Source organism: Stegostoma tigrinum, chromosome 28 (genome assembly GCF_030684315.1).
Source record: "Stegostoma tigrinum isolate sSteTig4 chromosome 28, sSteTig4.hap1, whole genome shotgun sequence".
NCBI lineage: Eukaryota > Metazoa > Chordata > Chondrichthyes > Orectolobiformes > Stegostomatidae > Stegostoma > Stegostoma tigrinum.
In genome coordinates this window covers 43,961,660-43,974,974 of record NC_081381.1, presented here as the reverse complement: position 1 = coordinate 43,974,974, position 13,315 = coordinate 43,961,660, and the positions used below count along the sequence as shown (strand labels likewise).

Genomic DNA, 13,315 nt, shown 5'->3' with positions numbered 1-13,315 from the left:
CGGAGTTGGAACTTCATCAAAAGCTTTCGAAGACAGTGAGGTGTGTCATGTGACTGGGCTTCCCACAATCCCAGCTTCCATGCTTGGCACCTTCTCCTTCTGGAGACCTATGATCTTTCACACTTTGAAAACTCGGTCTGAATTATGGGAATAGAGAGAATGTCTGTCAACTGAGTCTTGGTGCTTGGAAAGGCTACAGATAGTCTTTGGAGGAAGTTGCCTTGGGAGCAGTGCTGGGTCTCATTCTGGTGGCCTCAGAGTCAACATACCAAAGGTCTCAGGCCTTTGAATTTGGAATGGAGGCAAATCTGATCTGAGCAAGGCTTACTTTCAACCGTACTTTCAACCGTTTCTGAAAAAGTGTCCCATACATGACCATTGTTTTTTGTGACTTCTCACTGAGTAGAATAATGTTGCGAACCATAATAATAGTTGGCCCAACAGAGCAGGACATTCTCCCCCTCAGTTACAGCCAGAAACTGTTTATTTGACTTGTTTACCTCCAATTGAATGTCAGGTTAAGAAACGAGAGTTCTCTCGAGATGACGGTGGATCTGAACCTGTGGGATTTGGATTCTGTTTCAATGGTCTGGTACCACGTCTGTATTGTCATGTGAAGAATGGACAACAGCTGAACACTAACCTTCAGGCATGTAGCCATTTGGGATCTGCTTTTATTAACGGAGATGGAGGGCCCGATCCACCCAGCCCACAGTTCGATGGGAGGCTGCGACAGAGAACGACCAGGCATATAGAAGCAGAAAGAGTGCCGGACCCAGGGAGGGGCAGACAGTCACTGGTTGGGGGGGTGCTGCAGTTGGATTTTGGAGGGCAGATGACATGGGAGTGGAATGATGCCTCCTGCCCTCCCACCCTGTGTGCACACTGGGCACCCCCAGAATGAGGTACCACCCTTCCTTCCCATCGTTTTCTTGGTGAGGTTTCAAGTCATTATCCAGCCATCTTGCCGACGCCGGCCTGCAGTATGGGCAGCGGGAATCATCTGGCCTGAAGGGGCTAACTCCAAAGCTTTGGAATAGCTCTGATCTATTACTGACTGCTCCCAGTTTGCTGTTCGTTGTTAGGATCTTCACTGGTGTAACTATCACAGTAAGATGCCAAGAGCAGGCATCTCTTACAGTATCCAGGTCAGCAGTCAGGCTCTCCTTTGGCACAGCAGTAGTGTCCTTGCTGCTAGACCAGGAGACCTAGGTTGAAGACCCACCTGCTCCAGAGGTATATGATGATGGCAATGTCTGAGCAGGTTGATTTAATGATATCAATGGAGCACAAGAACTGTGAGACTGAGGAGAAACTGCACCTCATTAACAGCTTTCTCCTCAGGGAGTATAGGGGAGACGTTTCAGATCAGTTGTGGGGCCAATCTTAGCTGCAATATTCAGCAACTTGTGAATTGGCATAGGTTTTGTATTTGAACATTTCAAGTCCACATTTCAGAAAACCACAGGCAAATTCATTCCACACAGTTATCAAGAAGCATGTTTTTTTTCCTCCAAAAATGTACTTATTTCTTAAAAGATTATATAACAATGTGCTGCAGTAATTCAAACTGAACATTACTGCAATTGCGCTAAAGGTCAGTTCCTCTTGTACAGAATGTGGCACTGCATGTGATATTCATAATAAAAATCCTGTGATGAAGGTGTTGCTCGCAGGTATTTTGCAAAGCTTGAAGCCCCTCTGTACACTCTACGGTAGGTTGACCTTAGACATTGGCCTCTATCTGTGCTCTAATGAAAGTTCATCTCAACCCGAAACGTTAGCTTGCCCCCTCTCCATGTATGCTGCCTGGCCTGCTGACATCTCCAGCATTGTTTGTTTTCAGTACCGATTCCGGCATCTACTATAATTTGCTCCTGCCACCCTTTCTGCATTGCCCCTGCTGCCCCAATTTGTCCCTCAGCAACACAATCCCAAACTGTGGAATGGGTGTTTGCTCACAAGAGGTATCCTAGCTCTGGAAAAGTCAATGGGTTTAATGGAGACTAAGGAGAGTCTTTCACTCTGGTACTACCAAAGCCAGTCTTTACTTGGCTTAATATTGATTAAGGGCGAAACACTGTCATAAAACATAGAACATTACAGCACAGTACAGGCCTTTCGGCCCTCGATGTTGTGCCGACCTGTTATACGGATCTGAAGCCAATCTAACCTACACTATTCCATGTACATTCATATGCTTATCCAATGACGACTTAAATGTACCTAAAGTTGGCGAATCTACTACCGTTGCAGGCAAAGCGTTCCATTCCCTTACTACTCTCTGAGTAAAGAAACTACCTCTGACATCTGTCCTATATCTTTCAGCCCTCAATTTAAAGCTATGCCCCCTCGTGCTCGCCGTCACCATCCTAGGAAAAAGGCTCTCCCTATCCACCCTATCTAACCCTCTGATTATTTTATATGTTTCAATTAAGTCACCTCTCAACCTTCTTCTCTCTAACAAAAACAGCCTCAAGTCCCTCAGCCTTTCCTCGTAAAACCTTCCCTCCATACCAGGCAACATCCTAGTAAATCTCCTCTGCACCCTTTCCAAAGCTTCCACATCCATCTTATAATGCGGTGACCAGAACTGTACGCAACACTCCAAGTGCGGCCGCACCAGAGTTTTATACAGCTGCAGCATAATCTCATGGTTCCGGAACTCGATCCCTCTATTAATAAAAGCTAAAACACTGTATGCCTTCTTTACAGGCCTGTCAACCTGGGTGGCAACTTTCAAGGATCTGTGTACATGGACACCGAGATCTCTCTGCTCATCTACACTACTAAGAATCTTACCATTAGCCCTGTACTTTGCCTTCCGGTTACGCCTACCAAAGTGCATCACCTCACACTTGTCTGCATTAAACTCCATTTTCCACCTCTCAGCCCAGCTCTGCAGCTTATCTATGTCTCTCTGCAACCTATAGCATCCTTCGTCACTATCCACAACTCCACCGACCTTATGTCGTCTGCAAATTTACTAACCCATCCTTCTACGCCCTCATCCAGGTCATTTATAAAGATGACAAACAGCAGTGGACCCAACACCGACCCTTGTGGTACGCCATAGTAACTGGTCTCCAGGATGAACATTTCCCATCAACTACCACCCTCTGTCTTCTTTCAGCAAGCCAATTTCTGATCCAAACTGCTATATCTCCCACAATTCCATTCCTCCGCATTTTGTACAATAGCCTATTGTGGGGAACCTTATCGAACGCCTTGCTGAAATCCATATACACCACATCAAACGGTTTACTCTCATCTACCTGTTTGGTCACCTTCTCAAAGAACTCAATAAGGTTTGTGAGGCACGACCTTCCCTTCACAAAACCGTGCTGACTATCCCTAATCAATTTATTCTTTTCTAGATGATTATAAATCCTATCCCTTATAACCTTTTCCAACACATTACCAACAACTGAGGTAAGGCTCACTGGTCTATAATTACCAGGGTTGTCTCTACTCCCCTCTTTGAACAGGGGAACCACATTTGCTATCCTGCAGTCGTCTGGCACTATTCCTGTAGACAATGACGAGTTAAAGATCAATGCCAAAGTCTTGGCAATCTCCTCCCTGGCTTCCCAGAGGATCCGAGGATAAATCCCATCCGGCCCAGGGGACTTATCTATCTTCACCTTCTGAGGGATTACTAATACCTCTTCCTTGTGAACCTCAATCCCACCTAGTCTAGTAGCCTGTATCTCAGTATTTTCCTCGACAACATTGTCGTTTTCTCGAGTGAATACTGTTGAAAAATATTCATTTAGCGCTTCCCCTATCTCATCTGACTCCACACACAACTTACCACTACTATCCTTGATTGGGCCTAATCTTACTTTGGTCATTCTTTTATTCCTTAAATGCCTTTAGAAAGCCTTAGGGTTTACCCTGATCCTATCCGCCAACAACTTCTTATGTCTATTGGATTGTGAGCCTGATTCCTTCTCTTTAGTGTATGTGTTGTTCATCAAGCCTGGGTGTGGTTTTTGAGAACAAGAAACTAAACTGAAGAAGGGCCACTGGGCTTGAGATGTTAACTTTGCGTTCCATCTCCAGCAAACCCTGTATCAGACTTCCACCATCCACAGTTTTCTTTGTTTTAATTTAACTGAACGTTAGCTGGAAACTTTCACTGCATGGATTTTAAAAGTGCTTGTAAGTAAAGTGCCAATTCAGCTGCAGAGATGTAGGTGCAGTCTCTGCGAATCACCAAGCCACGTCAGACAGGAAGCTGTTAAGGTGTTTTTCATCGGTCTGCTCTCATGGCACCCCTCCGGAGTTGGTGGGACATGAGCCTGGGTGTGCTGGCCCAGAGATAGGGCCACTACTACTGTACCATGAGAGCCCCAACAACATACACAAGTGAAACCTCAGTTAAATCTGCAAAAACAATGAACTCGCAGTATGGGAGGGGCAGTACAAACACTAAAAATAACTTAAACTGTTTAAATTAAACATTCCCCTCCAGGCTGCCATAATCAAAGGAATGTCATCTCCCCCGAGTATCAAAAGCTGACATTTCTAATGCAAGCTTGCAATCTTGAAGGAAGAACCATCTGCCTGAAGCAGTCAGCTACAAAGACAGCCCAATGTGGTAACATTCATATGGAATGTTCTCATTAGAGTTTCCTTTTTGATCTAAAGACCTGATTGTGCTCCCATGAGGTCCTGGAGTCAATATCTTCTACTCAATCCTGTTCAATTTAGATTTCTCTTTCGAAGGCCTGACTCCGAGCTCTTTTAGCCCTTTGGTTTAACATTGCAACTTTTTTAAAAATCATTCGTGGGCTATGGGTGTCACCGGCCAGACCAGCATGTTGTTGCCTTTTGCTAATCACCCAGGACACAGTTAGGAATCAATCACATTGCAATGAGCCTGAAGTCACTCATTGACCAGATCATGTAACAGCAGCAGATTTCCTTCTCTGAAGGACATTAATGAACCAGATAATTTTTTTTTATATCAATTAATGGTGGTTCCACAGTTGCTTTTGGGCTAATTTTTGTTCTAATCACCATTTATTTTATTGAATTCAGATTTTGCCTTCAGCCATGATGGGATTTAACACAGTGTCCCAGAACATTAACCTGGCGTTTAGCTTGCTTGTCCAGTGACATTACCACTTCACCGCTGTTTGCCCAAATGGACCCTGCCTTGAGGGCAAGCTGAAGAAGAATCTTATTGTGGTTAAAGAAAATTGTAATGTTACTCTCATTGTCTTTGAGCACTCTTCTCATGCACAGTGTGTACAAGGGAAAGGATCAAAGTTTTGGAAAAAGAGATGCAGAAGGGGTGTGAGCAAGAACTTTGAACTCAGGAACATGGTACTGACTAAGAATTTGCTGTCCATGAGGATGGTGAATGTGGGGACATCAATGATTTCACAATGAAATTGGACAGGCACTTGAGAGAATTATTAGCGAGGCCATCAGAAAGCAATGAGAGGATGGAGCTGACTGCATTGTTCTATAAAGAGCAAGCACAGACTCAATAGAGACCTCAAACCCATACAAACTCTAGGGGCAGTACGGTGGTTCATTGCTGCCTCACAGCGCCAGGGACCCAGGTTCGATTCCTCCCTCGGGCGACTGTCTGTGTGGAGTTAGCACATTCTCCCTGTGTCTGCATGGGTTTCTTCCCACAGCTCAAAGATGTGAAATGTAGATGGATTAGCCATGGGTTGCAGAGATTGGGTAGAGGGAGTGAGTCTGGCTGGCATGCTGTTCGGAGAGTTAGTATACACTTGCCGGGTTAAATGGACTGTTTCCACACTGTAGGGATTCTATCGTTTTAGGGAATATAGACCAAGTCTTGTCTCATAAGGCAGTGCCTTCATCTCAGGAGTCAGTCCAGTGAACCTTCATTGCACTCCCTCAAGAGTATACAGATACTGTATATTCTTCCTTGTGTACAGTTTGGGTCTCCTTCCCCTTTACTGCAGATCGGCACAACATCGTGGACTGAAGGGCCTGTTCTGTGCTGTACTGTTCTATGTTCTATGTGATTTCATCAAGGTGTTATACAGTTGTAGCAATAGTCTATTATTCTTAGAAATTGGAGGAAACATAGTCTTGACTTTTCAAGTTGCCTCTTTCACCTGCAAGTTCAGTGTCTGGCCACACAGACATTTTGGCTGTAATTTTTTTTAAAATCTTACTTCGCTTGTGGAATATGGGCATCACTGGCCAGACCAGCAGCCATTGCCCCTGAGAATGTGCAGTGCCTTGGGATGTTAAAGGTGCTACACAAAAACGAGTCTGTCTTATTGTACCTAACATGGGAGTACCAGAGAATAAGCTCAGGACTGCGAAGTCCTTGAACATCTTGCTAGTCTCTTTCTCAGACTACCCCATGCCACCTCTAGCCCGCTGTTCAGTTTGCATCCTGTGCTCACCTGCACAAGTGTGAGAGTTTTCTCCCAAATGGGAAATCTCTTCCTGAAATGTGCTGCCTTTCTATATCACTTTGCTCTTTCAAGAACCACCTGAAGTCTCTCCCTTTGACAATAGGTAGTTCTCCGTAACCAATAACTAGTTCCAGTGCAATCTGGGTCGGAAGTGCTGTTGCTCTGAACCCTTATTTCAATACCTTTCTAATTTATTGCTGGACTTTAATTTCTTTCGTTTTAATTTTTTTCCCTAATAATTTGTACTTAAGAATCTGTACCTAGGATTCTACTGTAAATGTTTCACTACATTCAATGAGTATATGTGGCAATAAACACTAATTCTAATTCTAATTGTTCAAGTCTACCAGGTTAGGATCTTTGCAACAGAAAAGATGCATTGCAGGTGTTAATATGTTTTAATATTGAAGTCTATATTTTCTGATGAACAGAAACCTCTCAGGTTGACTGCTTTAAAATACATAAGTTAATGATCTGGGCCTTTTGATAAAACACGAGCAAGACGGTTATGCTGAAACTGTATAAAACTCTGATGAGACCACAGGCAGGGTACTGTGTCCAGTACATTATAGGAAGGATATGATTGTGCTAGAGAGGGTGCAGATGAGATTTTAGCAGGATGATGCGTCTAGGCTGCAGAGTCTGAGGTATGAGGAACGATTGGTTGGATTGGGGTTATCATCCTTGGAGCAGTGAACATTGAGAGAGGGCCCAGTAGAGGTCTGTAAGATTATGACCAACATTGATTAAATGGACCCTACAACACTTTCCCATTTGTAGAGGGATCATAGATTTAATGTAACAGGTGGAAGACCAAGAGGAGTGTGAGTGAAAATGATTTTTCCTCAAAAGGGTGGCGTGAACTCACTTCCTGAAACAGTTGGTTGAGTCAGAAATTCTCGCCACATTTTAGCCCTAATTTGGTCTTCATTTACATTGCTATAACTTCTAGAGTTGCTTAATGGGGTTAGTATAGTCAGATCTTTGGTGCAGGCCTATGGGCCACATGGTCTCATTCCGTGTTGTAAATGTCATTGAGTCTTGTATAACAGTCCCACTTTGAATTATAATGTGTACTGACATTTAATACCTTTACTTTACTGGATGTTTACTGGATCCTGCTCAACCAGTACATTAATCATGTGAGAGTGATCATGGGAACTGCAAATGCTGGAGAATCCAAGATAACAAAGTGTGGAGCCGGATGAACACAGCAGGCCAAGCAGCATCTCAGGAGCACAAAAGCTGACATTTCAGGCCTAGACCCTTAACCATGTGTGGCTGGTTGTGAACCTTACGGGATGCACCTTCCTGGATTTCTGAGTAGTAACGTGCAGAGCAAGGAACATATTGTCTGGCTTTCAGATCTCGGTGCTACACCTACATGTATGAACCTTTGTTAAGCTTTTTGCTCATTTGGTAAAATGGGAAACCAAAAACAGTGCGTGAGTGTTTAGTAACGCTCGAGTGCAAACACTCCGTTTGTTGCTGAATAGTTAGAAATGTGTGTGTAAGGTAAATAGACACATTTGTCTTACTGAGAACGAAATGTGCTTCCTTTAAAATTGGTGCCCAAAACATGTTGGCTTAACAACACTGTATTAGTGCACTAGAGATAAATTGACACTAGTCTGTCTCACAATATCATGGAAGTGTACAGTTTCATGGCCTTGTTCTCTTGCGTTGTTGAGCTCCCAGGTAAACAACAAATATGCATTTATATAGCATCAGCTTCGTAGTTTAGGCACTTTCAAATGAGCAATTATGATCACATGCAAGGCACCACAGACAGAGGATAGTGGGGTATCAGTGGACTAGACACACTGTTCTCATCTCCAGATTATACCATGGCATCTTGTAGAATCATACAATCCCTACATTGCACATAGAGGCTATTAATCCCATCGAGTCTGCACTGACCCTCCAAAGAGCATTCTGCCCAGACCCAAGAACCACATTACTGTGTTGCAGTGATGAGGACAGAGTGCAAACTCTCACGCACGCGGTTAGCAATGCCTGCAGGTTGTGATCTGAGCTGATAATAAAACTGTTTGAGGTTTTCAGGTCAACCGAATCCACATCCTCCTTACAAATCACAAGACAGCATACTGCCTCACCAAGGGAGACAGCTGGGTAAATTCTGACTGTGGCAGTATCTGTGGGGAGAAATTAAAGTTAACATTTCAGGTCAGAACTTCTGAGGGAGGGTCACTGGATCCGAAACGTTAACTCTGATTTCACTCCACAGATGCTGCCAGACCTGCTGAGCTTTTCCAGCAACTTCTGTTTTTGTTTCTGATTTTCAGCACCCACAGTTCTTTCAGTTTTTGAATAGCGAGAGCGCTGGTTCCTGCTGTCTGCCATGTTAACACAGTCTGGTGGGGTACCTAGGTGTGGCATTAATGGGTATATGGGGTGAAAATTCAAACTGTAGTGGGCTGGAGTGAGAGCACTCACAGTGGAAACTCTTTCTCCTGGGAGACCTGAAAGGGTTAAGCCAGAGTTTTTGATCCACCTGGCTGGCCGTTTGGTGAGTCAGATCTGACAGTGATATCTCCAACAATATTGAGTGTGGCCGGGAAGCCAAAGCACTTGGGGAATGTATTACGAAGCCCCACCCCTTGCCCAACCACTCTGGTATAACAGCAGCAACAACATTTTTGGAAAGTAACAAAAGACTCCTGGCAAACAAGTGGGCTCTTGTGTGCGATTTGTATCTGAACAGGATATTTATTTTCCCAAGATCTTTGAGAGCTGCCCATGTGGGAATGCAGGAACAAGGAAGTGTCGTTTTTTTTAAGAAAAGCTAACCTTTGTGTTTTAAGCTGGTGTTTTCAATGCTGAGGCACTTATTGCAAATCACATTGTGAAATACTACAAAAGGAGTCTGAAGTGCTCCTGCTTCGAGAGGTGCTCTCAGTCGAACTTGCTGCAGGAGGGGTCAGATTGTCCCAAAGGGAATGTGTTAGTAACTTCAGGAAGCCTTTTCTCCCCACCTCAGTGTCAGCTTTCAAAGGTGCCAGGGCGTGATGAGGCGCACTAGCAGTGTTTGAGAAGTGGTTTCCACAGTTTTTGTACGGTCACTCTGCTCTTGGCTGTCTTGACTCAGCACATGGCAGGCCTGCAGAGTCACTGTAACAGGGATGGAAACACTCAGAGAGTCTGTTGTCCATTTGGCTCTTCAGATGTCGACCTACAAACGAGCTACCTTTGACGAGGATGACCTGATCGACTCCACTGTTGATGATGTGTACACAGAGAACCATCAGGTAGGACATTGGAAATCTATCCTTTTCTTTTGTCAAAATGCATGTTCTGCCTCTACTTTTTAATTGCTGCACCCTTGCTCTTTCCAAAAGCTAGACCTCTCATGTACATTGGAAACTTCTAAAGTTATTTACATATTTTATTTCAAACTTCCCTCAAACTGCTTATTTCCTTGGTTTTTCCGTATCCTTAGAGTCATACTGGGCAGAAACAGACCCTTCGGTCCAACCAGTCCATCCCGACCGTAATCCCAAACTAAATTAGTCCCACCTGCCCACACTTGGCCCATATCCCGCCAAACCTTTCCTATTCATGTACTTATCCACATGTCTTTTAAATGTTGTAATTGCCAGTGGGCTACCGCGATGAATCACTTCTGTTTAGTCCATCCATGCCAGCTTTCCCATGCCTGGTCAGACTGGGAACACATGCACATACAGTCAGTACTACCGTGCGTTTTGTTTTCATCAATTCCCAGGTTGTCGGGCATCACTGGCAAGGTTAGTGCTTGATGTCGCCCACCCTCCTTTACCCTGACTGAGAGGGTGGCGCTGAGCCACTACCTTGAATGCAACCAAATGGTTTTGCCCATTTCAGAGAGTGGTTAATTGCCATGTACATGATTTTGGGTCTGGAGTCACATGTAGACTAGACGAGGTAAAGATCTATTTCTGGATATTGACTTGCTTTATACAACAACCTGATAGTCTCACAGCCACCATTGCAGAAGTCCAGATTTATTTGTAATGAAATCAGTGTAAATTCCCCAGCTGCTGTGCTGGGATTTGAGCTCGAGTTTCCAGAGCTTTTAGAGTTCACACCTCTGGATTACTGATCCAGTGACTGTGCCACCACACCCTCTAAAGGATGACCTTGCAAGAAGTTTGAGTAGCACTTCCAACCAATACCATCCCCCACATTGATGATTGCATCAGATAGATTGTTGGACTTCAAATGTTGGCCTTCCCAGTGATGCCTACATCTTAGGAAGAAAAATAATAGCTTCAAAAAAACCTCCTCAAATCCAGCCGAGCTCAGTCAGTGATCAGCCTGAGGATGAATGACAGAGTGCAAACGTGTACACCTGAGTGCAAACCTGAGAGTTTGGTAAGTAAGGAACCTGTTAAAATTAGGGAAGAAGGTATTTGTTTGTTTTTCTGCCCTTCTGTGGGAATTGGTTCTTTCTCCTGCTATTTTGCGATAACTGGTTAAGACTTACTCTCTTCGTAAGTTTTACCTTTATCTATTTGGATACAATGTTAATAAATATATAATTTAACAACTTATTTGAAACAGTTCGTGTATCAAGGCTGCAGCATGTGAGAGCCCCTGGATGCTATCGTGCTCCAGGTCAAGCAAGTTCAAGTGAATGTTTGTGGTACATGGGGCAGTTACACCACTTTGGATAAGGTCTTGTGGTTTGGTCAGTGTTCAGGAACAGGTGAATATGACTGAGAGTGAGCCAGGCAAAGGGATGCAAAGCGCAGGAGTGTAGGAGCAGCATTGATCCAATAGGTTTGAAGTTCCCTAAGCCTGAGAGCCAAGGTTGGCAGATAGATGAACACATGACTATGGTGATGTGGGACAGGAAGCTATTGAAGTTGGAGATTGGACACGGATGTAGTGGCAGTTAGGAGTGGTTTAGTGAGGGGGATTGACACTGTTCTCTTCAACAAAGAATGCGAGTTATGTGTTCAGGGTCTCGGACATTTGCTCAAAGCCGGACAGGCACCTGCACTGTGAGGTGGAGGGTCCTGTGCCATGGTGCTTGTATGCACGAATAGCACAGAGAGAACTAGGAAAATGTTAGGGAAAGCATTAAACCAAAGGTAAAAAACTATAACTGAGCAAAGATAATGGCAGATCATAGGAATGGTCAGGCTACATAGAGCCACAGAGAATAACTAGAAGGTCAGTTGGTATGAAGAAATTAAGACTTTGAAGAGGAAGCTGGTTAGGAATGTAAAAATAGATAGCAAAAGTTTCTACAGATATTTTAAAAGGACGAGAGTAAGTAAAGTGAGCGTTGTGAGTTAAGGTGGGCAGTTCATATATGGGAACAGCAGGTTAAATGAATAAAATATTTTGCTGTGTCTTCACTGTAGAAGTTTGCCAATAATTTGAGGAGGAGGAAGAGAGAGAGGAATTTAGTTTAATCATGTTCAGAAGGAAAATGATACTGAGAAAACTATTGGAGCTATAGAGTGACAAGTCTTATATCCTAGGTATTAAATGAGGTCATGGGTACATTAATATTCATTTTCCAAAATTCCCTAGATTCTAGAACAATTCAATACGATTGGGAAGTAGCAAATATTATATCTTTATTCAAGAAGGGAAGGAAGGAGGCAGAAATCAGGAACTTATAGGCCAGTTAGCTGGGCATCTGTCATGGGATGATGTTAGAGACAATCTAATAACAGTCAGGTGCTTAGGGGAAAAATCAAGGTGGTTTGAAATGTGCCAGTGTAGTTTTGTTAAAGGGAAATCATGTTTAACCAATTTGTTGGTGTCCTCAATGGAGCAACATACCTTGTAAATGAAGAGGAGTCTATAGAGTTATTTTCCTTGGATTTCTAGAAAGTGATAACATGCTACATTAACGTGTCAAATAAAATAAATACTCATAATGTGGAGGGTAACACATTGGCATGGATTCAAGATTGTCTAGCTAACAGAAAACAGAGAGGCTGGATCATTGACACATTAGCAGGATGTGACAGGGTTCTGTTCTGGGGCCTCAGTATTTGACAATAAACGTCAACTTAGTTCGACGACAGGATGGTTACTAACTCTGCAGATGATTCAAAAATAGTTAGGAAGGTATGTTGTGACGAAGCCATAGGGGGTTTGCAGAAATACATAGATGAGTCAAGTGGACAAAAATGTGGCAGATGGAGCATAATTTGGGAAAATGGAGAATTAGTTTTACTTTGGCAGAAAGAATATAAAAAGCAGACCATTACTTAAAATGAAAAGGAACTCTATAATTCCGAGATGCCAAGGGATCAAGATGTTGTAGTGCATGAGGCACAAGAAGTTAGAATGCATGTCCAGAATGCAATCAAGAAGGTTAATTGGATTCTGTTCACTACAAAAGAAATTGAACCAGAGACATGAAGGATATTATTCTTCATTTCCACAGGACATTGGTTGAGATCTCATCTCAAATGCTATGTGCAGTGCTGGTTTCCTTATTTAAGAGAGGATGTAAATGCATTGGAAGCAGTTCAGAAGAGGTTTACTAGATTGAGACCTGCAGTTATGGGCGGCACAGTGGCTCAGTGGTTAGCTCTGCTGCCTCACAGTGCCAGGAACCTGGGTTCGGTTGCAATCTCAGGCAACTGTGTGGAGTTTGCATGTTCTCTCCACGTCTGTGTTGGTTTCCTCCCGCTGTCCAAAGATGTGTAGGTTGGGTGGATTGGCCATACTAAATTGTCATAGTGCCTAAGTGGATTAGCCATGGGAAATGCAGGGTGATAGGGTAGGGGGTTGAGTGTGGATGGGATGCCCTTTGGATGGTCATTGTGGACTTGAGGGCCCAATGGCCGGCTTTCACACTGGAGGAACTTTATGAATTAACAGGTTGCTTTATGAGGATAAATTAGACTGACTGGACTTGCTTGCACTGG

General features: G+C 43.6%; 1 protein-coding gene across 10 annotated transcripts in view; it reads left to right on the top strand.

Moving 5' to 3' along the window:
• LOC125466670 (endothelin-converting enzyme 1) overlaps positions 1–13,315 on the top strand; it is a 294,487-nt gene that overhangs the window by 159,867 nt on the left and 121,305 nt on the right. For 9 of the 10 annotated variants that reach the window (XM_048561509.2, XM_048561512.2, XM_048561507.2 and 6 more), the window contains one exon: positions 9,602–9,685. The exons of the other annotated variant lie outside the window; for it this stretch is intronic. In XM_048561509.2, the coding sequence (XP_048417466.1) occupies positions 9,602–9,685 (84 nt within the window). The remainder of the gene's footprint in view (positions 1–9,601; positions 9,686–13,315) is intronic. 10 annotated transcript variants of the gene reach the window in all.